Source organism: Vipera ursinii (assembly GCF_947247035.1).
Source record: "Vipera ursinii genome assembly, chromosome: 2".
Lineage (NCBI taxonomy): Eukaryota > Metazoa > Chordata > Lepidosauria > Squamata > Viperidae > Vipera > Vipera ursinii.
The window spans coordinates 234230-259352 of NC_139513.1; the positions used below are offsets into that span (position 1 = coordinate 234230).

The 25123-nt window shown below is 54.1% G+C and overlaps 1 protein-coding gene across 1 annotated transcript; it reads left to right on the forward strand.

Annotated features, from left to right (window-relative positions):
* Positions 1-3658: 3658 nt before the first annotated feature.
* Positions 3659-10168, forward strand: LOC310635334 (cytochrome P450 2G1-like; the record flags this gene model as incomplete). Its single annotated transcript, XM_083354160.1, has 9 exons — positions 3659-3838; positions 5984-6146; positions 6235-6384; positions 7174-7334; positions 7676-7852; positions 8391-8532; positions 8854-9041; positions 9371-9512; positions 9841-10168. 9 exons carry the CDS (start codon positions 3659-3661, stop codon positions 10020-10022), a joined length of 1485 nt encoding a protein of 494 aa, XP_083210286.1. The 3' UTR covers positions 10023-10168.
* Positions 10169-25123: the final 14955 nt, after the last annotated feature.

Sequence of the window (25123 nt, forward strand, 5' to 3'; positions counted from 1 at the left end):
ACGGGCATTAATTAAAAAAAAAAAAGCAAAAATCTGGACGGGATTCAGTCTTTGTCTTTTGCCATAGCCCTGTGTGGGTAAGAGGGTGCCGGGGGTGAGCGGGTACTGGGGCAGCAAAACCACCTCGGGGTGAGGAAATCTTGGGGCACCCCTGGCTCAGCCTTTCAGTCTTCCCCCTTTGGCCAGAGCGGGGCAAGCCTCAGGCAGCCCCGCTTTCTTCAGTGAGCAATTTCACGGAAAGGCTTTTGAGAGATCTGCTCCGTCTTGGCATCCTCTGAAGCTCAGGGGCCCAAATTTTGCCTTTTAATGCAACGCAAAGGTGCCAGGAGGCACTTTGGGCATTTCCTGCCAAGGAAAGAAGGTGGCAGGCAGGATAACTGACCCCAACCCTAACCATAGGTATCTTCAGGGGCCAGGCTGCCACCCCCACCGTCCTGGTAGGCACAGGCCCCTTGACTTGTCTGAAGAGCGACAACGGATCCTCACCGGGCACCTGGCTGTTGGGGCGCAGAGGAATTTGCAGGGGGTTCCCCTCCCTCCCCCTTGCTTTCTCCTGGCTGGAGCGGTGGGTGGAGGGACACAATGCCCAGGGGCTGCTGCCCCCTCCTTTTGCTGCTCAGCGACACATCCCAAGAGGTACACTGCTCCTGACTGGGGGGATCTTCCTTCTTGTTTCGGGGCAGGGAGATATTTCCACCCGCTTCGGCTCAGCTCTTTGCCAGGGAAAGGACTGGCTGGAGGGTTGCAGGGAAGGCAACTCCTGCCCCTTCGCTCAGGGCTGCTGTCCAAGGCCTGCCCTTTCTCCCGGACGCCTGGCTGCCTCCAGCCCGGCCTCCCCGCACCCCCCCACAGCAGCGCCCCCTGGAACAGGCGGGGTGGTGGGCAAGTGGACCGGTCGAGCCCTTGCCACCCGCTCCCCCCCCCGCCCTCCCTGCTGGGGCGGCGCTCCTGTCTTCAGGCCTGATGCAGAACTGCGGAGGGGGAGAGAACAAGCCGTCCGCAGTGCTAATTGCCTCGGGACAGGCGAGCCGTGATTGGTGGGGCAGCTTTGCCGAGGCTTCTCTGGGCCCTTTCCCTCCTCTGGGCGGGGGGACCTTCATCAGCTTTGGCTCCCTGCCTGGGGTCAAATTCCACTGGGACTTACTTGTTTTTGATGAAGATGCATTTCCACTGTTAGCACGAGGATATGATTTTAAACAAAAAACCATCCATTTCTTACTAGAAAAACCTCTAAAAATTTGCCTTTGCAGACTTCCTTCCAACGCTGCATGAGCTTTGCCCTTTGGTCTCTGAGCGACTGGCTGTTTGAGGGAGATCAGGCTTAAAATGCACTGGGAATGATTAAAAATCACACATTTACACTTAGGAGCAATATACACAACTGGCAAGATGAATATTGTCTCACACCCGGCACTAAACAAAGACTTTGGGTCACCGAAGGCAAAGGAAGATGGCACAACTTTGTGTGCCACAAGAGTCCCCAGGTAATTGCCCTGCCCCACCCCATTTCTGCCAGGTGTGTAAGAACTGTCGTTCCCTGTTGGCTAAAGACTTTCCTGAAAATACCTAAAGATGCAACTGTAGTCACGAGGAAGATGCCCACACGTAGCATTTCCCTTGTCCACCTTTGGCCAGGCCTGGCCTTGTCCTGCCTGGCTGTCTTCCCCGTTAATTTCTTCTCTGGAGTCAACATGGCACACCTGATGGGTTGCAACCTGCCATGTCCACGGCATTCTGTGGGGACCTGTCCTTGGAAGGGATCCGGTCAGAGGAGGTTCCGCGGAAGGGCCCGGAAGGGCTGCCCCGTTCGACTGGGAGGCTCCGGTTGCTTCAGTCCCCAGGAGCATCTTGCTGGGCTAAAGGACAAGTCCTGCTTCAGCCTCGCCCAGCTTCTGGCCCCACCGAAGGGGTGCCCTGAGAGAGCCGCAGGGCCTTTGTCCTCCTCTCGTGCACGGTACGGTTTCGCTCTTGGCTGCATATGAACTTCCTGGCCTGCAGAGTGCCCGATGGCAAAGCCCAAATGCCAGTCAGAGGCCCCACCAGATGCCAGTCCTGAGAGCAGCAGCCCATTTGGTCATCAAGAGGAGTCTCTGGGCTCCTGATCCCCAAGTCAAGGCCTGGAAGCAGCTGTGCCAGCTAAATTCGGACAGATGCAGATTTTCCCACCAGGCTGGGCACAACTGTTCTCATAAACCTGACTCGCCCAGAGATACGTTTAAGATGGGTGGCCTTATAAAACTTTTAAACCAATCGAGCAATATCGAGCGACCCCTGGCAGAGCCTGAAAAGCTGGAATCTTGCATTGGCGGGACTGGCACTGCCTGAAGGGGCTGCCAGTCCCCATCCCCAGGCCTGCCACTGCCTCCCTTCCTCCAGGTCTCTGAGCGCAGCTGCTGAGGCTTCCGGGGTGCCCTTGCCTGAGCTGGGAGGCGATGGCTCCCCAGTCTTCTAGCAGTCTCGGTGGCCCTCTGAGCACCTGGAGTGGAGTGGCAGAGGGAGGCCTCCAATGCCAGGACCGGCCCTGGGCAGGAATGCAGCCATGCCCATGGGGACTAGGGGAAAAACAAAAGCGAGGAGATAAGCCGTGGCACAAACACTCTGCAGAGATATGATCCATGAGCCTAGGCCGTATGATTGTTTTTTAAATAATATTTATATATATTTTATATTTATTAAATTTTTATACCGCCCTTCTCCCGAAGGACTCAGCGTGGTGTACAGGGCAATAAATATAAAAAAAAAATAATACAAAAGTTAAAAAACAATTAAATAATTTATGCCCGATATATACAATAGTTAAAACCATATTAAAAACCCAACCCCATCAGACCAGGCCGGAATGCTCAAATAAATAGGTTTTTAGATCGCGCAGGAAGGAGCGAAGGTTGGGGGCCATCCGGAGCTCAACCGGTAAGCAGTTCCACAGGTCTTGCGCGCCCACAGAGAATGCCCTCCCCCTGGGGGCCACCAGTCGACATTCCCTGATCGGAGGCACCCTGAGGAGGCCCTCTCTGTGGGAGCGCACTGGACGGAGGGAAGTTGACGCCGGCAGCAGGTGCTGCCGTAGGTAATCCGGACCCATGCCATGTAGGGCTTTGTAGGTCATTACCAGCACCTTGAATCTCACCCGGAGGACAACCGGCAGCCAATGCAGCTCGCGGAGCAAAGGTGTAACATGGGAGTATCGAGAGACTCCCAACACAACTCGCACGGCTGCATTCTGCACCAGTTGGAGCCTCCGAGTGGTCTTCAAGGGCAGCCCCATGTAGAGAGCATTACAGTAGTCCAAACAAGAGGTCACGAGCGCATGAGTGACTGTACGCAAGGCATCCCGGTCCAGATAGGGTCGCAACTGGCGCACCAGGCGAACCTGGGCAAAAGCCACTTTTATTTCTGATTTGGCAGCAGTGTCTGCGATTTGATATTTCATTTCATTTCATTTCATTTATTGGATTTTTATACCGCCCTTCTCCCGAAGGACTCAGGGCAGTGAACAGGGCATATAAATAGAAATACAAAAGTTAAAAAAGATTAAATAAATTGCCCAATTAAAACATATATTTACCTTACATAACTCTTACATAACTCAGAAGTGGTGCCAAACCCAGCCACAGTTAAATGTCCACAACCCCACTGAACCTGTGCAAAGGCTGACACCATGGAGCTGGCAAGCGCAGTCTCCCTCTTCTTGGTCGCTTATCTCTCCTACCTCGCCTTGCTGTTCGTCCAGAGGAAGTCCTCTGCCAGGGGACGGCTGCCTCCTGGGCCCACTCCTCTGCCTCTGATTGGGAACTTCCTGCAAATCAAGGGATTCAAAACCTTGGCGTCCCTCCTCAAGGTAAGTCCTTCTCTCTTGCCCAGGAGAAGCCCCAGAGATGTTCTGCCCTCGTCCGCTTCCACCTTGCCCCGGTCTCTGCTGGGTCTCTCCCGCCAGTGCCCTGGGTCTTCTCCAGATCCCCCAGCTGGTGAACAATCTCCCATGTTCCCAACCTTCTCCTTCTGCCACACCTCCTTCCTCCCTCAGGACAGTAGGCCGAATCTTCTTTCGGGATCCAGTCTGGCTCCGTCTTCTTTCCTTTTTTCTTTCTCTTTCGGCTCCCGTTTATTCATTCACACCTACATGAAGCCTGGAAAAGGTTTTCCCCCTTGGCCGAATCATCTTCTGATCAAGCAGATCGAGTGTCTTCTGAGGAGCCTCACGATCCAAGATTAGAGAACACTTTTCTAGGCTAAAGCTGTTCTTGAGAAGCCTGATGGGGCTGGGAAGAGGGTTTGCTTACCTTGGGGAACATTGCCAAGATGGTTCGGCTGGCAGAGGGAAGCCTGTCCAGCACCCCCTAAAAAGATAACACACAGCCTTGACATGAAAGTTGTTTTTTGGGGAGCAGTTCTATAACCCAGAGTAGCCACCACCCATTTTTAATCCATCTAGTGTCTGGGATATTAATGATGAAACATCAGGAAATGCAAACATCTCCTTTCCTACACACCTGAAGGATACAGGCGCTGCCATCATTGTCAAAAGACCCCCCAGGGCGGTGTCCTACTTTGGGAGGGGGCTGGGGTCTCTTCTGCCTTGGTGAGACTTCGGGGCATTATGCAATTTGTCTGTGGACTAAACGGACATGGTTTTGCCAGTGTGGTATGCTACACGATGAATAAAGGAATATTTATTTAAAACAAACAATCAATATTTATGTTCCAAGAACTGGATTCTCAAGGCAACTGGTGATTCATGAGGCAATTCTTCTGGGCTTAAGATTGTACCTCACAGCAACTTCAGCGGCTGTGCTGCAAAAGTTCTGTGTCAATCACAAGGCGATTGAGCCACCGAGGGGCTCTGCCTCTCTCTAGGAAACAGTCCTGCGAGCTGAATGACTCTCGGCTCAGCGAAGTGCCCCTCCCGCGACTCTGCTTCAAATGGCAGCAGAGGCTGGTTTCCACCGCAGAGAACCTCTGATTGCGTTCAAAGAATTTCTAGTAATCCAGTGACGAGAATCCTGTTGGTTGTGTGCAACTTGTTGAGGAAGGAAGAACTTGGAAGCAAAGTTCAAGGGAGTTTGGATGGAGCCCAACCCCCCCCAGGTTTCCACCCTCTGGCAAGGGCACCCCTGGGTCTCCTCACAAAGGCATGGAGGGGCTGCCTTCTCCTCCCTCCGCCCTGCAGCCCCGGGAACCTGCTCGGTTCCCCATCTGAGTTTGTCCTCAGGCTGACCTGGCTTCGCTTTTCATGGTTACCCGGTTCCCGAATGTGAGATGGGGGCTCTTAAGTCAAAAGAACCCGTGGATCAGCCAAAGCTGGGCGATGCAGCTACCCACTAAGGCAGGCGGGTGATCCCTCTGTGGAGAGAGGAATCCTGCAGGGCGGGGCAGAGGGTGGATGCCTCCTGGGGGCCGCTTCTGCCCCCCCCCCCAGGGAAGGGTTTCGGCTGTGGCGGCTGCTCCCTTGCCCTCGGAGGTAGCTGCCTGGAGGATGCGGCGGCCCAGCTTCACCTGAAGCAGAACGATGGCCTTTCCGAGATTTTTATTCCACGGGGCCGTCTGGCGCTGGCGGTCTGTATCGGAGCACAGGCAGTCCTGACTTGCAACTGTTCATTTAGTGACCATCCAAAGCTACAATGGCACTGAAAAATGTGACTTAGGACTGCTTTTCCCACTTACGACCGTTGCAGCATCCCAGGGTCAGGTATCAAAATTCAGACACTTGGCAACTGGCTCACAGTTACGACGGTCGCAACATCCCGAGGGAGCACGTGATCCCCTTTTGCGACCTTCTGACAAGCAAAGTCAAGGGGGAAGCCAGATTCACGTAACAACCGGGTTACTTGCTTATCAACTGCAATGATTTTTGTAACAGCAGAGGCAAGAAAGGTTGTAAAATGAGGCAAAACTCGCTGAACGACTGTCTCACTTAAGAACACAAATTTTGGGCTCAATTGTGGTAGCAAGTTGGAGACTAGCCGTGTTTCCTCTCCCTGTGCAGCTACGGGAAAAATACGGCCCCGTCTTCACGGTCTACTTTGGGAACCGCCCGATTGTGGTGCTGTCCGGCTACGAAGCAGTGAAGGAGGCCCTGGTTGACAAGGCGGAAGAGTTTTCCGGGAGGAAAACCAACCCCACCCTGCAGAGGACCTTCCAAGGATATGGTGAGGGCTCCAGGCTGGGAAGGCGGGAGCCGGTCAGGCCGGCCCCTCTTTCCTGGCCACGGGGCCCATCGCTCTCTTTTGCCCTCAGGGGTGGGCTTCTCTGAGGGGGAGCGCTGGAAGCAGCTGCGCCGGTTCTCCCTGACCATCCTGAGGAATTTTGGGATGGGGAAGAAATCCATCGAGGAGCGGATTCAAGAGGAGGCCCAGTTCCTACTGGAGGAACTGCAGAAGACCCAAGGTGAGGCTGGGCAGGGGGAGGGGGAGGGGAATCGCTTGAAAGGCTTTTGAAATGACTGGCCAACCAGACAACCACTGTAGGAATGCTGAGTGTGGACGTGAAGATGTCCAGGACATAGAGCTCTAGGGCTGGAAGGGACCTCAGAGGTCTTCTAGTCCAACCCCTTGCTCAAGCCAGGAGACCCTGAGTAGAGGGTTGGACTAGAAGACCTCTAGTCCAGGAGACGCTTGGGCTGGAAAAGAGCATCGCAGGATGTCTTCCTCTTTGCTGACCCAAGGAACGGAACGGAACAGAACAGGGATCCCTTCCTCTCGACATGAATAGATACTGGAATGGGACAACAATTCAATTTAGTTATTTAAAATAATGTTAAAAATTATTTTACTTTTTGTCCCTCTTTTGACATGATTCTATTCCACCATTTCTTCGATAGTAGGGTAGCGCTTGTTCCGTGACTAACTGTCCCCGCAGGGCGAGTTGGCTGTGGTCAGCTGGGCGCGATGAGTTGCCCTAGAGCAGGGGTCTTCAAACTTGGCCCTTTTATGACTTGTGGACTTCAACTCCCAGAATTCCTCAGCCAGCATGCCTGGCTGAGGAATTCTGGGAGCTGATGTCCACAAGTCATAAAAGGGCCAAGTTTGAAGACCCCTGCCCTAGAGTGTGTGTACGGGGGGGGAGAGAGGAACCGCCCTCTGCGCCTCCAGGACAAATCAGGAGAAAATTGTTTACCTTTTTGGTCCTGAGCGGCTCCAGCCACATATTGATCCTCTCTTTCTGCCCCCGCACCAGAGAAGCCCTTCAACCCCATCTTCGTCCTCAGTTGCGCCGTGTCCAACATCATTTGCTCCATCATCTTCGGCAATCGCTTTGACTACAAAGACAAAGATTTTCTGGCCCTTATGAAGATGATGAACGACAGCTTTCGGCTGATGAGCAACAGCTGGTCTCAGGTAGCCCCACACAGCCCCTTGCCTCCCTTCAGCGAAACGGAAGGATCGGGGATTGCTGCTCCCTGGACAAACTGGCACCATGCCAACAAGTGGGGCAGTGCCAGGGCTTGGCAGGGTGCCAGGGCTTCTCCAAGGCCCAAGCGGGGCAGCCAGGAGGCAGGAAAGGAGCCTTGGAAGAAAAATCTCCAAGATTATTTCGGTTCCTCTCATATCAGCTGTATTCTGCAAATATATCTGCTGATTTATTCTTGAAATGCTGCATTGATTGATTGATCTCATTGTCTGACTAGGCTGGAATGAGCTCTTTTCCAACAGATCCTTTTCCCACTGATTTCCTGCAGTTCTACGATATCTACGCCAACCTCTTGAAGTACTTTCCAGGGCCGCATACTGAGATCTATGACATCCTGGAAGACATGAGGCTCTTCATTGCCAGGAGGGTGAAGAAGAACAAGGAGAGCCTGGACCCCAACTCCCCCCGGGATTACATCGACTGCTTTCTCATCCAGATGGAGAAGGTGGGATGCGGGCAGGCAGCCACGGGTGAATTCCCCAGCTCCGAGGCTTTGCCCCTGGGCAAAAGGTGGTCCACGGGTACATGCTGTCCCTTCCTAAGCAAAGGGCCGGGAAGGTTGGGGGACTTGAGCTCCTCAGCCAGATCTCGCAAAAAGAACCTCCAGCTCTAGTCAAAGGGAAAGTGAGGGGACGTGTTCCGTGTCGTCGGTCCCACCAACCCCCAGGGCACAGTCCTCCAGCCGCCCTTTCTCCCTCACGCCCAGGGCAACCTTGGGATGCCCAGTGTTTGCAGCTCCTTTCCTGCAGAGGGCGCTGGGGCACTGGCAGAGATGGGTCTGGAGGCAGCTGAAGCTGGAAAGGGACGGGCACTGGAGGGAGCGGGTCTGGTGGGAATCCCCTTGGCCAGTCCGGCCCCTTTCTAGGACGAAGGGGCGCTTAGTCAGCCTCCAAGCAGGGAAACACCCCCCCCCAGCCCAGCTGGAGAGCCTCATTCGAGGTCCCCCAAGGTTCTCCTTCATTTCAGTTCCGCTTCATCTTCAGGAGAAGGGCAACCCTGACAGCGAATTCAACCTGAAGAACCTGGAGATGACCACCCTGAACCTGTTCATTGGCGGGACGGAGACGGTCAGCTCCACCCTGAGATACGGATTCTTGTTGCTGATGAAGTACCCTGAAGTGCAAGGTATTTGGGGGGGTGGATTCGGCCCCACTGCAGCATTTCTCTCTAGCTAGGAAGCTGCCCCTCTGAGAGCCACAGGGATGGCCAGGGAGAAGTTGCTGTGAGCTGCACAAAGGCCTGGACTTCAGCCTAAGAGCCACCCATTAGGAGCTTCCCCTGCCATGGGGCGAGGGGGATGGGGGATGCCAGCCCCATGGCCCCCGAGAACAGCCTCCTCAGCAGGGGAGACCCTCCAGCCTGGCTCTTTAGTCCCCCAGCAGCTGATCCAGGTGCATCAGAGAGGGTGCAATTGAAGCAATTAAGTTTAAGACCACCTTTTGACAGCAAAGATGCATGAAGAAATAGACCGTGTGATTGGCCAGAATCGAATTCCCAACATTGAAGACCGTAGCCACATGCCCTACGTGGATGCGGTCATCCACGAAGTGCAGCGCTTCAGCGACCTCATCCCCATGAACGTGGCCCACGCAGTCACCCGTGACACGGAATTCAGAGGCTACCTCATCCCGAAGGTTAGACTTTTTTGGGGGGGAATGGGCCAAGCGGGCACGGGGGGAGGCAGCGTGTCCCCACCCAGCAGGATCAGGCAGAGAACTTCCGGACTGAGGAGGGCTGCCCACCTCGAGGGGGTAGAGTTTGATAACTTCCCAAAGCCAGTGCCTCCTCTCCCCCCATCCAGCTGACCGTGTGCGATGGGAGTCCCAAAGGACAAGCCAGACAGAAGGGTAGGAAAGCCCAGACTCGGCACCAGTCAAAACCAGCCCCGGTCTGACCATCTCTTGCCCCAAATCACCACCTGCCCTGAATCTTTGCCCCTCTGAGCCGGCCTCCTCTTCCTCAGGGCACAGAAGTCTTTCCCCTGCTCAGCACCGTCCTGAATGATGGCACCAAGTTTAAAAGCCCCAAAGGGTTCCACCCCGAGAACTTCCTGGATGAGAACGGGCGCCTGAAGAGGAATGATGCCTTCGTACCCTTCTCCGCAGGTACAGCCACATCCAGCCCCCCTTCTGCCCCCCTCTTCTGGGCCAGGCAGCTGTCCCTGGTTTTCCTCCTCTTTCGCCCTGCTTTTCCGGCTCCCATGCCAAGCTGGCACTGGGGGCTGCCTCGGCACTTCTTGCGCATGCTGGACACACCTTTGCTCCCACTGGCAACCCAGGACCCCTGGCGAGAGGCGGGCAGTGGCCCCCTAGGCAGCTGCCCTGCCTTTTCCAGAGAGTGGTAAGCGGCTCCTGACTGTCCAGCTTCAGGCCAGGAGACAGCTTGGACCTGCCCGGAGGGTCTAAGCCTGCTTCTCTCGCCCTCTCCTCGCAGGGAAGCGCCTCTGCCTGGGGGAATCCCTGGCCCGGATGGAGCTCTTCCTCTTCTTCACCACCATCCTGCAGAGGTTCCGGCTGAAGCCTGTGGGGGACCCCAAGGACATCGACCCGACTCCCCAAGAGTTCGGCTTTTTCACCATCCCGCCCCTGTACGAGCTCTCGTTCGTCCCCCGCTGAGAGGTGGGAGCCAAGCGGGCTTTTGCACCAGCTGGACTTTTGGGGGGGGCTGTGTGGTCTTCTTCTCTGCGACCCATCCGGGGCCGAGAACTCTGAGGGGCTGGGAAAAGGTTCCTCTTCCAGGTGTTTGCCTTGACAATATAAAGCTTCGCGGGGAACTGGTACAGCCTTGGTTTGTTCTAAGCCAGGGGGGGAGGAGGGGGGGTCAGGTTTGGTTTCCTGGATGTTATTGTACCCCAGCATAATCACCGGGGCAAATCTAGGTGGTTGACATGGTATTGCTGCAAGACAGCAAAGCTGAAAAAGTAAGAGAGCACAAAAGCCAGAGAAACTGTGATCTGTTCAGCTCGTTGCGTGAAAAGCCAAGAGACGCCCTCGGCCCCCAGCCTGTCCTGGGCCAGATGGCCCCCACCGTGGAACTCAGGAAGTCCACTTACAGGGGGCATGGGTGCCGCTTCCTGTTGCTCAGCCCATGAGCTTTGGGGGTATGTGTGGAAGGGGCTGGCCAAAAGACCAGGGACCCTTCACCCCTGTTTCTTGGGCCAGTGGAACAGCTGGCCGGCATTGCCCCAGCCTCCTCTGGCTGCCAGGCAGCACCGGTGTGCACTGAGCTACGGTCAGCTACTCAGGCCAGTCTCTGGGCCAATACCAGAACACGAGGATCCAGCCAAATGGGCCGAGCTTCAGCAGGATCTGAAGCAGCTGCTGGCTTGGGTTGCAGCCAAAGTCAGTCGAAGGGAAGCAGTTCGCACAGAAGTGAGGGAAGCCCCAAAGCAACAACACCTTTACCAGCCCTTGACTCCCAGGCTGCATTCACACAAGGTGCATAATTTAGTTGCCCCCCAGTGCATTCAACCATCACCTCACCTGCATTCACGTGGTATGCCAAGAGCCCCAAACCCTAACTGTGGATGATGCTAAGAAAAACTGGGCAACTGCAGCTATGGAACCTGATCTGAATTAGTTGTGTGAACGCAGCCAGGAAGGAGAAGAGGAAGGAAAAGAAATAACAATAACATGCTGATCTATGGCCATAACTTAAATTGGGAGGAGGGGGGAGTCCGCCATGCAGAGGGCTGAAAGGATAGCAGGGCAAGAGAGTGAAGGGGCCACAGGCCAAAGGGCTCCCCTTGCAAAGCAGCTTTTCTGGGACCAGGATCATCATTAGGATTAAAGCTTTTTCTCTCCTCCCCCCTCCCCCCCACCCCGCCGCCCGTGTCCCCAGACACCATCCAGACTCTGAATGCCCTCAACAGCTGCCCTTCACTTTTCAGAAAACTGCTCCACTGAGAGTTTTTGTGTGCCCAGTTTTGCATTTGGACATATTCTGACTTAAGACATTTCCTGGGTCAGCCATTGCTTCGCAGTCCCCTGAATTCCACTGCATTAGAACAGCCTGGGCTTTTGGGGGCGGGGGGGCAGGGAGGGGGCTGGGAGCTGCACATGCAGCACGGGAAGGTTGAGCAAAGATGGGCCTTCAACACCTCTTGAGATAAGTCATGATATCAAGGCAAAAGACGCGGCCGGCTGCCCGGGATCTCTTCACGGTCCTCACAGCCAGCTGAAGCCCAGTTTCCAACTCCTGTGCAAGCCTAAGCATCACCCTGAGGCCAGGCAGCCCCAGGGTATTACAAGCCTCTGAAGCTATAATTGCTCTCCTCCTAGAGCCACAGGGCTCTACAAACAGAAACACAACCGCAACTAAAGCAGCAAGGGGGGAAAAAAACCTGTCCAATGCCCGGACACGTTGCCATCTTTTGCTTCACCTGCTGAGTATCTATTGTAAAGTCGCGTGCTTCACATAGAGACGGACACAGAGCTGGGGTAAAGATGAGTTTATTCTGAACAGAATGAACTGGGGAAACAGGGAAGCCTGGCGTCTATTTATACCTGCCCAGGTGGATGGCATCCAATCAGTTCAAACCTGGGCTTCCTGCCAGTGCAGGTGACAATGGGTGTAGATCCTGGCTTCCCACCAGGCTGACCATGCCTGGAGCTGTCAACAGCTTAACTCATTAGGCTTATCCTGAGTGAGCAGTTATCGCCCGGAGCTGTCCAACCCCTCTGCTGATTTGCACCATCAACCTCCTGCTGTGCTGTCCAGTTGTGCTGGGAGGCATACACTGCATCAGCCAGAGGAATGTTGGTTGCCCAGCATAAACACTTCAAAGCACTCGACTGGCACCTGTTTGGGATATCCAATTGCCTCAGGTGTCAACATGTTGTTCAAAGCTCTGTCTTGGAGCAAAGCTTCAGGAACGGTATGATGGGGCAGGGGCACGAACCCTGACCTGGACGGAACACTTCTGAATGCTTTTTCACCCACTTTCCATGCTTGGGGCACTTTTGCAATTGGAGAGTGGCTATTTTAAAGATAGTCTTGTTTCTTCTCTGTTATCTTGGCTGTGACCTGCTGAGCCCCCCCCCCCATGCCACCAGCTCCTCTGTGCCTTTTAGGCAGCCTCAGGGTCCTCCTTGTGAGCAGCCACACCTAGCTTGGCAAAGCATGTCCTGCGAAGGGAGAGCAGTTTACATAACCCGTTCTCTGCTTAAGCCTCTTTCCCAACTCACAAAGGGAGCTGCGGGGAAGGACTCGAGTTTCTTGGGCCTCTCACGGTTTCTCATGGGGCTCAGCCTTCCTCGCTCGGCCCTTTGTTTGCCAGGGCTTCTCTGCACGCCTGCCGGCTTCCTTGGGCTTGGCTGCTCGGCTTGGTTTCCGAGGAACCACGACAGAAATGAGCATCGTGTTTACAGGAGACATTGTGAGTGTTGCGTAACCCCTTTCACAGGTGGAATTTCACCGGGCAGCGCAAGAGCACACGCAGAGGCCAAGGCTTGGGCAAGGCAGGCAGCAGAACCCGATGTTTAACATTGCTTTGGGGTGGATATAAGGGAGGGGAGGGAATTTCAGGCCTTACTTGCTTTCTGGCAGGAATGAATTGCTAGCAGGGAAAAGGGGAGATTTGCTGCTCAGAGGGCCAGCTGGCTTCCTTCAGAAAGAGCGGGGCAGATGTCTGAAACTGTCCCTTCTGCGACCACACATGGTCCAAGTCCACCAGGGCTGGAACGTGAAGGCAGCCCGGGAGCCCCAGTCCCTGGGGGCAGGGCAGTCGTGCCCCTGCCAGTGGAGAGACACGACGGAGCATCCCCGCTGGTCAGACCGCGTTCCACGGCGAATGCGCCACGCTCCACTGGAGCCAGGCTGTGCTGGGAGCAGAAAGGGACGGCGGGAGGCTTTCCCAGCCCACAGATGGAGGACAGGGCGACGCTCCCCAAGAGCTCAGAACAGGCAGGCAGCCTCTTCCTCTGAGGCCCCGTCGAGCAACGGTGGGAGACGGGCCCTTTGCACTGCTGAGCCCCTCGGCTGAGCCCCCACCTGAGCCCCGGGAAGGCCGTGATCAGAACCTTTACTTTGTTTAAACTCAGACAACTGACCCTGAACTCCGGCCCTCTTGACGCCAGCCAGATTGCGCCTGCTGCCTTCCAAGCCCCCAGCAAAAGATGACCTCAGAGTTTGATCCTCTGGGTCTTTCAGTGGAAAAATGATAAGGGACGTGTTGCAAGAAAGGAGAAAAAACACAGAAACTGACACTGTCGTCCTCTTCACGGGATTTGCAAAGTGGAGGGTTTTTTTTTTGTTTAGAAAAACCTCCCCCCCTTCCTGCTCAAAGGTGCCTGTGCAAAGTTCAGAGGATTGTTATTTGATGAGTCAAGCCATGTCCTCAATGGAGGATCCACGTTGGAAACTTTCCCGGAGGAGTCCTGAAGCCCAGAGACATCTTGGCTAGTCTTTTTTTTATTGAAAAGTTTTACAATACATTTTTTAAAAAAACAAAACCCCTCCCAACCCCCTCCCCTCTCCCCAAACCTCCCCAACTCCTCCCTCCCCTCCCCCTCCCCCCCTCCCCGACTTCCCAGAGCTAAATACAGGGTATAAAAATACAAACAATCATAATCTACCATATGCAAACAACAATAAAATATTAAATTCTATCACACTTTAACTCTTATTAAAATAACTACAAGTAATTTATATATCACATAAATCCAATACTTATTCAAATGCTAGGTGCAACTTTTTAGTCCCATATTTATTCTGAATGTAGTCAATCCATCTTCTCCACTCCACAATATATCTCTGTTGCGATTGATCTTTCAAATACGCTGAAATCTTTGCCATCTCCACCGAGTTAGAAACTTTTAAAGTCCATTCTTCTATAGTCGGCAGCTCTTCCTTCTTCAAATATTGCGCTACTAAAAGTCTCGCTGCCGTAATTAAATTCAACATCAACTTAGTGTCCACAACAGTAGTATCTGTAATAATGCCCAGTAAAAACAATTGCGGACAAAACTTTATCCTTTTCTTGAATATTTTTTGCCGTTCCTAATAGTATTTTATCTAGTGTTGTCAAATCTCTCCATATACCCCATTCCTTTTTGTCTTTCTTATAACGTGACTGGATTTGCAGGTACACCCACCATTCCAATTGTTCCCCATTTTCTTTTAATTCTTGTCTAGATTTAAGTTCCCCTTGTTCATTTAAAATATCTCTGTACGGAATGACTTTTCCTAAGTTCATGAAATTTGGATGTACTAGCGCAGGGGTGTCAAACTCAATTTCATTGAGGGCCGCATCAGCATTGCGGTTGCCCTCAAGGGGCTGGGTGGGTGTGGCCAGGGTGGGTGTGGCCTACTGGGTGGGCGTGGCTAGAGGGCATATGGTCTACTGGGTGGGCGTGGCCAGCTCTACATCGTTCGCATCAAGGGTGCCTATGGGAGCCTGGGCAGGAATGGGACAGATCTGAGGGTCTCTGGCAGAAGGAGGGTCTCTGGGCCAGGGCCAAGGCAGTGGGGGCCGTTCCCTCACTGTTTCCAGGATGGCTTTGCAGGCCACATGAAACCACTTCGTGGGCCAGATCCGGCCCCCGGGACTTGTGTTTGACATGTCTGTACTAGCGCTTCCAGTGTTGAGAGCCATACCAGTGTTTCTATATAGTTCTGTTGTTTAACTTTAATCCACACATTAAGTAATGCTGGTCTGATATAATGCCTCTGGAAGTATTGATGTGCGTTGTATCTCTCATCCCACAAAAATGCGTGCCATCCAGATGGTAAATCATGACCCTCTAGAGTTAATAGCCTTCTATCTTTTAAATACTTGGTTCCGGCGGCGTCCTGGCGGTGGCAGCAATGGCGGCGGCGTCTGCAGCAGCGCTCCAGTGGTGGCAGCGGCCTTGGTGGCTCAGCGGCGACGCTGCACTCAACTTGTCTTTGCTTTTTCCAGATGGCCTGGTACCCTCACTGCTGTTGGTGGCCTCGAAGGTTCCTGGGCTAGCCGGTTAACTCCGGTGGATCCCAATGGAGCCCAGCGGTCCCTTGAAAGACCTATGCTTTCCGTGGCACCTGTTGTGATTTTGGTCGGTGCCATTGGATTTTTGGACCTAAAAGAGTTAGACTTAGCTGATTACAATCTGGAAGGCCCCAATGACTGCAGAACTGAGGGCCCATGGAGTTGTGGCCATGAACAATCTTCTGGAAAGGCAGAGCAACGGAGGACTCGGCTATTTAGCAGTGCAGACTTTGATGGCGTATTACGATGGATTATGATACTATTATATCTCTGCCTTCGGACTGTTGCTTATTGTCATCCATATATCATCCCCAAAGGATTCAGAGTTCCCTGGGTACTAGCCACCGTGAGAGGGTGGCTTGAACTTACATCTGCTGCCCCTAGAGGTGAGAGCTCTAGGGGACATGCTATACCCAGGATGGGTGTTTCGGACCACTCCCCCAGGAATAGGCTTTGCGACTGTCGTGAGAGGACGGTGGTTGGCCTGTCCTGGGGTTGCACCCAGCTGAGTGGCAGTGGCTGGGTGGAGGCCCGCGACACCTATTTGTCCTCTGCTTGGACCCTCCTTAATTAATTGATTATGGACTGCCTGTATCTGGACTGCTCTTATGCCTTGTTTTAGGTACTCCTCTACGGACTTGCTCGCCCTCAGGGGTGCTCCCCCTTCCTGGGGGCGACCCGCCTTTCCAGCCGAGTACAATCTCGAGGAAGGGCCCATTTATTGGGACCCTGAGAGATGGCTGGGCACGGGTACGGGCCTCCGACGTAAACCTAACAAGAGGCCCCTGGTTTGTTTTTTGTCAAAAATTTTTCGGGGGTTAGGGAGGAGGGAGGGTTCTTCTTTTGGTTGTTTGGACGAGGGGGGCAGTCCAACAACCTCTATTCAGGCCAGTGCCGAGGCGGATCGTGGGGGGGAGGAGCGGGGGTCGGTTGCTTCTGGGGCTCCAGGGCCAGTCGTGGGACTACCCATTCCCACGACGTTAGGGAATGGCAGCAGGTGTAGGAACAGAGGGCCGTATCGATCTCAGGGAAGGTCTCTCCGCTGCTTACAAGCGGTGAGGCACTCCGACCCTCTGGTTCCGCCCCGAGGTCCCGGGAGTGAGGATGTGCAGCCTCCTGAGCTCCGGCTGGTGTACTTGAATGCCAGGTCGGTCGTTAACAAAGCTCCTCTCATCCGTGACTTGGTCGAGGGTGAGCAGGCGGACCTGGCTTGCATCACGGAAACTTGGTTGGGCCCAGAGGGCGGCATTCCTCTGGTTGATCTTTGCCCACCAGGTTTCCGGGTGCTGCACCGGCCTCGGGCTCAGGGTAGGGGTGGGGGAGTGGCTGTTGTTATGAGGGAGACCTTGTGCCCATGGGAGGCCACCATTCCCCAGATAGTCGGATGTGAGTCTCTCTTTTTGAGATGCGGCCCTGGTGCGCAGTTGGGCTTGCTGCTGGTGTACCTTTCGCCTAGTCACACAGCAGCAGCCCTGCCTGAGCTTCTCGATGTCCTCTCTGGGTTGGTGATTGAGTTCCCGAAACTTATAGTTTTGGGGGACTTCAATCTACCATCTCTGGGAGGATCATCTGAGTTGGCTCGGGAGTTCATGGCTTCCATGACGGCCATGGACCTGACGCAAGTAATTTTGGGACCGACTCATGAGGGAGGCCACACCCTTGACCTAGTTTTCTTATCTGGACGGTGGTTAGATGATCTTGGTGGGGGCTCCCCAATTGTTATGCCCCTGTCATGGACCGATCATCATCTCCTGCGGCTGGTCTTCCATTTTGCCACCCCCCGCCGTGGGTGTGTGGAACCTATCAAATGGTACCGCCCCAGACGCTTAATGGATCCCCAGAGGTTCCAGGCGGCGCTGGGGTCCCCACCTGCCTCCCTTGCTCACAGCTCGGCGGACGCCTTAGTGGAAGCCTGGGAAAGGGCAGCCACTGAGGCTCTTGACCGAGTTGTACCCCTGCGGCCCCTGACCCGGTGCAGATCCCGTCGAGCCCCATGGTTCTCCGCGGAGCTCCGGGAGATGAAGCGTCAGAGACGGGGCCTAGAGAGTGGTTGGAGATCCAGCCGATCCGAATCCAATCGATTGCGACTAAGAACCTATACTAGGTCTTATCTCGCTGCGATAAGGGAGGCGAGGTCTAACCACTTCGCCACCCTTATCGCGTCCGCAGATAATCGCCCGGCCGCCCTGTTTAGGGTGACTCGCTCCCTCCTGAATCAGGAGGTGAGGGAGGATCCCTTGCAGGGTCGTGCCGAGGAGTTTAACCAGCATCTGTCGGACAAAATCGCTCGGATTCGGACCGGTCTGGACTCTGACTGGGCAGATTCTGTCGAGCAGGACACGGGTGGTCTTGTCGATATCACCTGGGAGGAGTTTGATTCTGTGACTCCGGAGGAAGTGGACAGGATCATGGGGAGGCTGAGCACCACCACATGTTTATTGGACCCGTGCCCTTCCTGGCTGGTTTATGCAGCCCGGGAGAGGACACGTAGCTGGTTCCAGGCAGTTATATCGGCCTCTTTGAGTGAGGGTAGCTTCCCCGCCGTCTTGAAAGAGGCGGTGGTGAGGCCTCTCCTCAAGAAGCCTGCCTTGGACCCAGCTATATTGAACAACTTTCGTCCTGTCTCCAACCTTCGCTTTCTTGCGAAGGTTGTTGAGAGTGTGGTGGCACATCAGCTCCCTCTGGTCCTGGATGAAGCGGATTATCTAGACCCGTACCAATCGGGTTTCAGGCCCGGGTACAGCACGGAGACGGCATTGGTCGCGCTGGTGAATGATCTCTGGAGGGCTCGGGACAGGGGGCATTCCTCTGTCCTGGTCCTATTAGACCTCTCAGCGGCTTTCGATACCATCGACCATGGTATCTTGCTGCGGCGTCTCGGGGGATTGGGAGTGGGAGGCACGGTTTTGCAGTGGTTCTCCTCCTATCTCCAGGGACGCTCGCAGTCGGTGTTGGCAGGAGGGCAGAGGTCGACCGCGAGGTCTCTCATTTGTGGAGTTCCTCAGGGGTCGGTCCTCTCGCCTCTCCTGTTCAACATCTATATGAAACCGCTGGGCGAGATCATTCGTGGTTTTGGAGTTGGGTATCATCAGTATGCTGATGATGCCCAGCTTTTCTTTTCGACCCCAAACCACCCCAGTGATGCCCTCACCGTGATGTCCCGCTGCCTGGAGGCGGTTTGGGTCTGGATGGGGAGGAACAGACTTCAACTCAACCCCGACAAGACCGAGTGGCTTTGCATACCTTCATCCCGGGTTTATTCGGACATTCCACCTCTCGCTATGGGGGGCGAATTATTACCCCCCGTAGATAGGGCTCGCAACTTGGGAGTCCTCCTAGATTCACGGCTCACCCTGGAAGACCATATAGGAGCTGTGACTAGGGGGGCTTTCGCCCAGGTTCGCCTGGTGCGCCAGTTGCGGCCCTATCTAAGCCGGGATGATCTATGCATGGTCACTCACGCGCTCGTGACCTCTCGACTAGACTACTGCAACGCTCTCTACATGGGGCTGCCCTTGAGGACCACCCGGAAGCTCCAACTGGCACAGAATGCAGCCGCGAGAGTTGTGTTGGGAGTTTCCCGATACTCCCATGTCACACCTCTGCTCCGTGAGCTGCATTGGTTGCCAGTTGTCTTCCGGGTGAGATTCAAGGTACTAGTTATGGTATTTAAAGCCCTACATGGCAGGGGGCCGGAGTACCTTAGGGAACACCTGCTGCCGGCGTCAACTTCCCTCCGCCCTGTGCGTTCCCACAGAGAGGGACTCCTCAGGGTGCCACCGGTCAGAGAATGTAGATTGGTGGCCCCCAGGGGGAGATCTTTCTCTGTGGGCGCCCCGGAGTTATGGAACCAGTTACCGGTTGAGCTCCGGACGGCGCCCAATCTTCGCTCCTTTCGCCGCGATCTGAAAACATACCTGTTCGAACAAGCCGGCCTGGCCTGAGGGTGGGATTGCTGGGGTTTTTATTATCATTTTATTGGGGTTTTTATTAATGTATTTATTGTTTTTATGGGCATGTATTTAATTACTTTTTAATTTTTGTAACTTTATGTTTTATTCTTGCCCTGTACACCGCCCTGAGTCCTTCGGGAGAAGGGCGGTATAGAAATATTAATAAATTAAATTAAATTAAAATTAAATTAAATTTATCCAGTCCCGCACCCAGGTGAGTATTGCAGCTTGGTAGTACAGCTCCCAGTCAAGTAGTCTGAATTCCCCTCTCTCTTTGGCTTCTTGTATTACTTTTAATTTAATTCTAGGTTTCTTCCCCTGCTGAATAAATTTGTTTTATTCATATTCATTAAACTCCCACTGTCAAAGCCAACAACCAGGATCTCTCCTACATCTTCCTGGTCTCCCTTATGCTTTGCTTCTTGTCTTCTTTTCTCTTCGTTGGTCAGCCACGAAAAGCCACCTGCCTTCTCCGACAAACGGTTTTCAGCATCATCTTCTCAGTTGCCATTTCTTCTCTCTTGGCAAAAACCATCACGGTGATGCTGGCTTTCCTAGCCACAAAACCAGAAAACCAAGTGAAGAGATGGTTGGGGAAGAGCTTGGCCAACTCCATTGTCTTTTCTTCTGCTGCTGTCATCTGCTGCATCTGGCTGGGAGTTTCTCCTCTATTCCCTGACTCTGATCTCCACTCCCAGCCTGGAGAGATTATTCTGCAATGCAATGAAGCATCTGTTGTCATGTTCTACATTGCCCTCAGCTACATGGGCTTCCTGGCTGCCCTCTGCTTCACGGTGGCTTTCCTGGCTAGGAAACTCCCTGGGGCCTTCAATGAAGCCAAGCTGATCACCTTCAGCATGCTGGTCTTTTGCAGTTTCTGGGTGAATTTTGTGCCCACCTATCTGAGCACCAAAGGGAAATACAGAGTGACTGTGCAGATCTTCTCCATCGTGGCTTCCAGTGCTGGTCTGCTGGGCTGCATTTTCATCCCCAAGTGCAACATTATCCTTTTGAGGCCACAGCTGAATACAAAAGAGCAACTTACAATCAGAGGAGACGTAAAAATGTGAGACTGACGTATTATAACTCCCCAAATTTTCCAAAAGTCCAAACATAGAAAACTGTCCAAGCTTTTCTCTATGCATGATCAGGGCCAACAATTTTGCTTGAAATAATTAAAAGGTGGCTAGAAGTGTGTGTGCCTCATTCTTGTCCAATAGAATTGCAATAATGGCTGCTAATCTCTTTTCAGCAATCAAAGCAGCATATCTTGTACACTTGGCTTTCTGTTTCCTGAAATGCCACACCCACTTATTTTAAACATGACTCTTGTGCAATTGGAATCATGTTTATATGTCAGAAATCATATTGGGGGTCTATAAAAGCTCCATCATTATAGTTATGTCATACGTTTTCTTCATTTGGGGTTCTTCACAGTAGTAGACTCAAGATCTCACTATCAGCAGCATAAGAAAAGGCGAGGCCCTCCGGAGCAGTGATTCCCGGGCATGGGCTCGCCTCCAGGATGCCGTCGGCCGCTCGGCAGCCCCCTGGCCCAGGAAGGGGGGCGGCACTCTGACCCACTTGGGAGAGCAGCCAAATGTAGCTGCTCAGCCCACAGGCCCTCTCTTGCCCAGCCCCGGGGAGCTCCTGTCCAGCTCTGGGCCGGCCCTTGGCCCAGACACCCCCTTGGCTCCGGCTTTGCCTCAGCTGCCCCAAGAGCTCACATTGTGCCCTGGGCAAAGGGGCGCCGTCTCCCTTGCCAACCAGCTGCCACCAGGCCCTCCCTGGCCTGGCCTTCCCTTACCATCTTCTTTCCCTGGTGTGGGTCTCGGTCTCAGGGAGGGCTGGTTTCTCCTGAGCCCCCAGGATGGGGCTTAGCAAGTGCAGGATCAGAGCCCAGCGAGACGGGGTGGGTGCCGTTTGGGAAGCAGCCGCCACCGAGCTGGGCGTGGTTTGTTCCTGCCGTGAGCCTTTGTCTGCAGAGTTTGGGCAGTCGGCAGTGGCAGTCTGGACAACGCTGCCCCTCGGCTAGCAGCTGCGCTGGCTTGTTCATCGGGACATCTGCCCTGAAGGAGCTGGTTCTCTGCTGATGAACGTTGGCTGTCCAGAAGCCTGCTCTGCTGTTGCCAGAACGGGCATTAATTAAAAAAAAAGCAAAAATCTGGACGGGATTCAGTCTTTGTCTTTTGCCATAGCCCTGTGTGGGTAAGAGGGTGCCGGGGGTGAGCGGGTACTGGGGCAGCAAAACCACCTTGGGGTGAGGAAAGTCTTGGGGCACCCCTGGCTCAGCCTTTCAGTCTTCCCCCTTTGGCCAGAGCGGGGCAAGCCTCAGGCAGCCCCGCTTTCTTCAGTGAGCAATTTCACGGAAAGGCTTTTGAGAGATCTGCTCCGTCTTGGCATCCTCTGAAGCTCAGGGGCCCAAATTTTGCCTTTTAATGCAACGCAAACGTGCCAGGAGGCACTTTGGGCATTTCCTGCCAAGGAAAGAAGGTGGCAGGCAGGATAACTGACCCCAACCCTAACCATAGGTATCTTCAGGGGCCAGGCTGCCACCCCCACCGTCCTGGTAGGCACAGGCCCCTTGACTTGTCTGAAGAGCGACAACGGATCCTCACCGGGCAGCTGGCTGTTGGGGCGCAGAGGAATTTGCAGGGGGTTCCCCTCCCTCCCCCTTGCTTTCTTCTGGCTGGAGCGGTGGGTGGAGGGACACAATGCCCAGGGGCTGCTGCCCCCTCCTTTTGCTGCTCAGCGACACATCCCAAGAGGTACACTGCTCCTGACTGGGGGGCTCTTCCTTCTTGTTTCGGGGCAGGGAGATATTTCCACCCGCTTCGGCTCAGCTCTTTGCCAGGGAAAGGACTGGCTGGAGGGTTGCAGGGAAGGCAACTCCTGCCCCTTCGCTCAGGGCTGCTGTCCAAGGCCTGCCCTTTCTCCCGGATGCCTGGCTGCCTCCAGCCCGGCCTCCCCGCACCCCCCCCAGCAGCGCCCCCTGGAACAGGCGGGGTGGTGGGCAAGTGGACCGGTCGAGCCCTTGCCACCCGCTCCCCCCCCCCCGCCCTCCCTGCTGGGGCGGCGCTCCTGTCTTCAGGCCTGATGCAGAACTGCGGAGGGGGAGAGAACAAGCCGTCCGCAGTGCTAATTGCCTCGGGACAGGCGAGCCGTGATTGGTGGGGCAGCTTTGCCGAGGCTTCTCTGGGCCCTTTCCCTCCTCTGGGCGGGGGACCTTCATCAGCTTTGGCTCCCTGCCTGGGGTCAAATTCCACTGGGACTTGTTTTTGATGAAGATGCATTTCCACTGTTAGCACAAGGATATGATTTTAAACAAAAAACCATCCATTTCTTACTAGAAAAACCTCTAAAAATTTGCCTTTGCAGACTTCCTTCCAACGCTGCATGAGCTTTGCCCTTTGGTCTCTGAGCGACTGGCTGTTTGAGGGAGATCAGGCTTAAAATGCACTGGGAATGATTAAAAATCACACATTTACACTTAGGAGCAATATACACAACTGGCAAGATGAATATTGTCTCACACCCGGCACTAAACAAAGACTTTGGGTCACCGAAGGCAAAGGAAGATGGCACAACTTTGTGTGCCACAAGAGTCCCCAGGTAATTGCCCTGCCCCACCCCATTTCTGCCAGGTGTGTAAGAACTGTCGTTCCCTGTTGGCTAAAGACTTTCCTGAAAATACCTAAAGATGAAACTGTAGTCACGAGGAAGATGCCCACACGTAGCATTTCCCTTGTCCACCTTCGGCCAGGCCTGGCCTTGTCCTGCCTGGCCTGTAGTGGGGTGGCTGTCTTCCCCGTTAATTTCTTCTCTGGAGTCAACATGGCACACCTGATGGGTTGCAACCTGCCATGTCCACGGCATTCTGTGGGGACCTGTCCTTGGAAGGGATCCGGTCAGAGGAGGTTCCGCGGAAGGGCCCGGAAGGGCTGCCCCGTTCGACTGGGAGGCTCCGGTTGCTTCAGTCCCCAGGAGCATCTTGCTGGGCTAAAGGACAAGTCCTGCTTCAGCCTCGCCCAGCTTCTGGCCCCACCGAAGGGGTGCCCTGAGAGAGCCGCAGGGCCTTTGTCCTCCTCTCGTGCACGGTACGGTTTCACTCTTGGCTGCATATGAACTTCCTGGCCTGCAGAGTGCCCGATGGCAAAGCCCAAATGCCAGTCAGAGGCCCCACCAGATGCCAGTCCTGAGAGCAGCAGCCCATTTGGTCATCAAGAGGAGTCTCTGGGCTCCTGATCCCCAAGTCAAGGCCTGGAAGCAGCTGTGCCAGCTAAATTCGGACAGATGCAGATTTTCCCACCAGGCTGGGCACAACTGTTCTCATAAACCTGACTCGCCCAGAGATACGTTTAAGATGGGTGGCCTTATAAAACTTTTAAACCAATCGAGCAATATCGAGCGACCCCTGGCAGAGCCTGAAAAGCTGGAATCTTGCATTGGCGGGACTGGCACTGCCTGAAGGGGCTGCCAGTCCCCATCCCCAGGCCTGCCACTGCCTCCCTTCCTCCAGGTCTCTGAGCGCAGCTGCTGAGGCTTCCGGGGTGCCCTTGCCTGAGCTGGGAGGCGATGGCTCCCCAGTCTTCTAGCAGTCTCGGTGGCCCTCTGAGCACCTGGAGTGGCAGAGGGAGGCCTCCAATGCCAGGACCGGCCCTGGGCAGGAATGCAGCCATGCCCATGGGGACTAGGGGAAAAACAAAAGCGAGGAGATAAGCCGTGGCACAAACACTCCGCAGAGATATGATCCGTGAGCCTAGGCCGTATGATTGTTTTTTAAATAATATTTATATATATTTTACATTTATTAAATTTTTATACCGCCCTTCTCCCGAAGGACTCAGCGTGGTGTACAGGGCAATAAATATAAAAAAAAAATAATACAAAAGTTAAAAAACAATTAAATAATTTATGCCCGATATATACAATAGTTAAAACCATATTAAAAACCCAACCCCATCAGACCAGGCCGGAATGCTCAAATAAATAGGTTTTTAGATCGCGCAGGAAGGAGCGAAGGTTGGGGGCCATCCGGAGCTCAACCGGTAAGCAGTTCCACAGGTCTTGCGCGCCCACAGAGAATGTCCTCCCCCTGGGGGCCACCAGTCGACATTCCCTGATCGGAGGCACCCTGAGGAGGCCCTCTCTGTGGGAGCGCACTGGACGGAGGGAAGTTGACGCCGGCAGCAGGTGCTGCCGTAGGTAATCCGGACCCATGCCATGTAGGGCTTTGTAGGTCATTACCAGCACCTTGAATCTCACCCGGAGGACAACCGGCAGCCAATGCAGCTCGCGGAGCAAAGGTGTAACATGGGAGTATCGGGAGACTCCCAACACAACTCGCGCGGCTGCATTCTGCACCAGTTGGAGCCTCCGAGTGGCCTTCAAGGGCAGCCCCATGTAGAGAGCATTACAGTAGTCCAAACAAGAGGTCACGAGCGCATGAGTGACTGTACGCAAGGCATCCCGGTCCAGATAGGGTCGCAACTGGCGCACCAGGCAAACCTGGGCAAAAGCCACTTTTATTTCTGATTTGGCAGCAGTGTCTGCGATTTGATATTTCATTTCATTTCATTTCATTTATTGGATTTTTATACCGCCCTTCTCCCGAAGGACTCAGGGCAGTGAACAGGGCATATAAATAGAAATACAAAAGTTAAAAAAGATTAAATAAATTGCCCAATTAAAACATATATTTACCTTACATAACTCTTACATAACTCAGAAGCGGTGCCAAACCCAGCCAACAGTTAAATGTCCACAACCCCACTGAACCTGTGCAAAGGCTGACACC